The 2,308-nt window shown below is 37.6% G+C and overlaps 1 protein-coding gene across 1 annotated transcript in view; it reads left to right on the top strand.

The window, feature by feature from the left end:
• Positions 1-2,308, top strand: part of Taok1 (TAO kinase 1) — a 97,225-nt gene that overhangs the window by 76,057 nt on the left and 18,860 nt on the right. Inside the window, exon 16 of the mRNA XM_026780057.1 lies at positions 838-1,077. Coding sequence (XP_026635858.1) covers positions 838-1,077 — 240 coding nt within the window. The remainder of the gene's footprint in view (positions 1-837; positions 1,078-2,308) is intronic.

The raw sequence follows: 2,308 nt of genomic DNA on the forward strand, positions 1-2,308 counted from the left end.
TAAATATTTATTTATTTATTATGTATACAATATTCTGTCTGTGTGTATATCTGTAGGTCAGAAGAGGGCACCAGACCTCATTACAGACGGTTGTGAGCCACCATGTGGTTGCTGGGAATTGAACTCAGGACCTTTGGAAGAGCAGGCAATGCTCTTAAACCACTGAGCCATTTCTCCAGCCCCCCAGCAAATATTTTTACTTTATTTTATTATATTTTAGTTTTGAAAGTGTCTGCCGTAGCCCTGACTGACCTGGAACTTGATATGTAGACAAGGTTGGAATTGACCTCAGAGTACAATGTACTTCTGCTATTACAGGTGTGAGCCACCATGCCCAGCAAGAAAAACATTCATTCCTCACCACCATGTGCTACATATTATTCTGAGAAGCTTTTGATTAAGAACTTAGTTCTTTGGGAGGAGGAGAGGGAGTGGGGATTTAGATTGATATTTTTTTTAAAGTAATAAAATAAAAAAGAACTTATCTCTTCATTAAATCTATGAAATAGAACTAGGATATAATAGGAGGGAGAGTTCTTTTTATGTACAAGCAGCACTCCTACACACAAACACAAAAGGCATGGAAACTTAGTATTTACTATGTAGCCACTATTGGAGCAAAGGGTTAATTGCATCAACTTTTTGTGTTTGTGTTTTCTTTAGATTTTTCTTTGTTTTTAATGAGTGGGTTTATATGCACACTCACTCCTATGAGTGTAACTACATATTAGCCAACGTCTACATGTGGAGATCAGAACACAACTTCAAGTGTTGGTCCTTGCCTTCCACCATGTTTAAGCTATAAATTATACCTTTTTCTTTTGAATTATATTTTAGGAGTTAAACAAAAGGCAGACTCAGAAGGACTTGGAACATGCTATGCTGCTACGACAGCATGAATCCATGCAAGAACTGGAGTTTCGCCACCTCAACACTATTCAGAAGATGCGCTGTGAGTTGATCAGACTGCAGCATCAAACCGAGCTCACTAACCAGCTGGAATATAATAAGCGAAGGGAACGGGAACTAAGGCGAAAACATGTTATGGAAGTTCGACAACAGCCTAAGAGTTTGAAGGTACTGTTAAGTGTAAGCTTCCTGACAAGGTGAATGTCTAATCATTGGGAGATCAAGTTGACCTAGTCCTTTTCATTTTTTAGCATGCTTGCTTGTTTCCTGTATGGACTGCCTGTTGCTTCAGTTTTTGCTTATATACTTTATATCAAAGAAATAGATTTTTTTACTGTAGGAATTCTTCATCAGTATTTTTTAAATATACACACTCTCTGATGCTGACATTATAGTCTACAGGTCAACACACTAACCTGTTAGTTTCTTTTTATTCTAAGTTCTCAGTCTTGAACTCTTAATTTGATGTCAATATGATTTATATAAAATTTTTGGTATTTAGAGACAGGGTCTTTCTATGAAGCTCTGGTTGTCCTGGAACTCACTATGTAGACCGTACTGGCCTCAAACTCACAGAGATCTGCCTGCCTCTGCCTCCTCAAGTGCTGAGATTAAAGATGTGTGCCACTACCACCCAGTTGATAATAAAATTTAAAAAATACCAAAGTGGAGTTGAAGGGATGTCTCAGCAACTAAGAGTAGTGGTTGCTATTTCAGAGGACCTGGGTTTGATTCCCAGCACTGATACAGTACTTAATAACCATCTCCATCTCTAGTTCAGGGAACCCAATACTCTGGTCTTTTGATATTTGCAGGTACCACGCATACATGGTGCACATACATTCATGCAGGCAAAACATTCATAATTATAAAATCAAATAATTTTTTAAAAATTTAATGTAAAAGTTTGCTCTCGTCCCTTATCCTACATTCCTAAACCCCACCAAGATTTTTTTTCAAAATATTTATTTGTCCTCCTCAAATGGCACTGAACAATCCTAAGAAAATTTTCAAATTTCATAATTTATAATGAATATTTGAAGAAATTGAATCAGTCCTTTAAAACATACAAAACAGACTGGGTAGTAGTGACACACACCTTTAATCTCAGAACTCTGGAGGCAGAGGAGGGCAGATTTCGGTGAGCCTGGTCTACAAAGTGAGTTCTAGGACTGCCAGGGCTATACAGAGATATCCTGTCTCAAAAAACAATAAACAAACAAGCAAACGAAAAGCACTCACTCTAAGGTTTTCATCAATGATAGAAGTTCATTTAATCTGTACTTGTTTGCACATTAAAAAAAATTTTATGGGGCTGGAGAGATGGCTCAGTGGTTAAGAGCATTGCCTGCTCTTCCAAAGGTCCTGAGTTCAATTCCCAGCAACCACATGGTGGCTC

Source organism: Microtus ochrogaster, chromosome 7 (assembly GCF_000317375.1).
Source record: "Microtus ochrogaster isolate Prairie Vole_2 chromosome 7, MicOch1.0, whole genome shotgun sequence".
Taxonomy (NCBI): Eukaryota; Metazoa; Chordata; class Mammalia; order Rodentia; family Cricetidae; genus Microtus; species Microtus ochrogaster.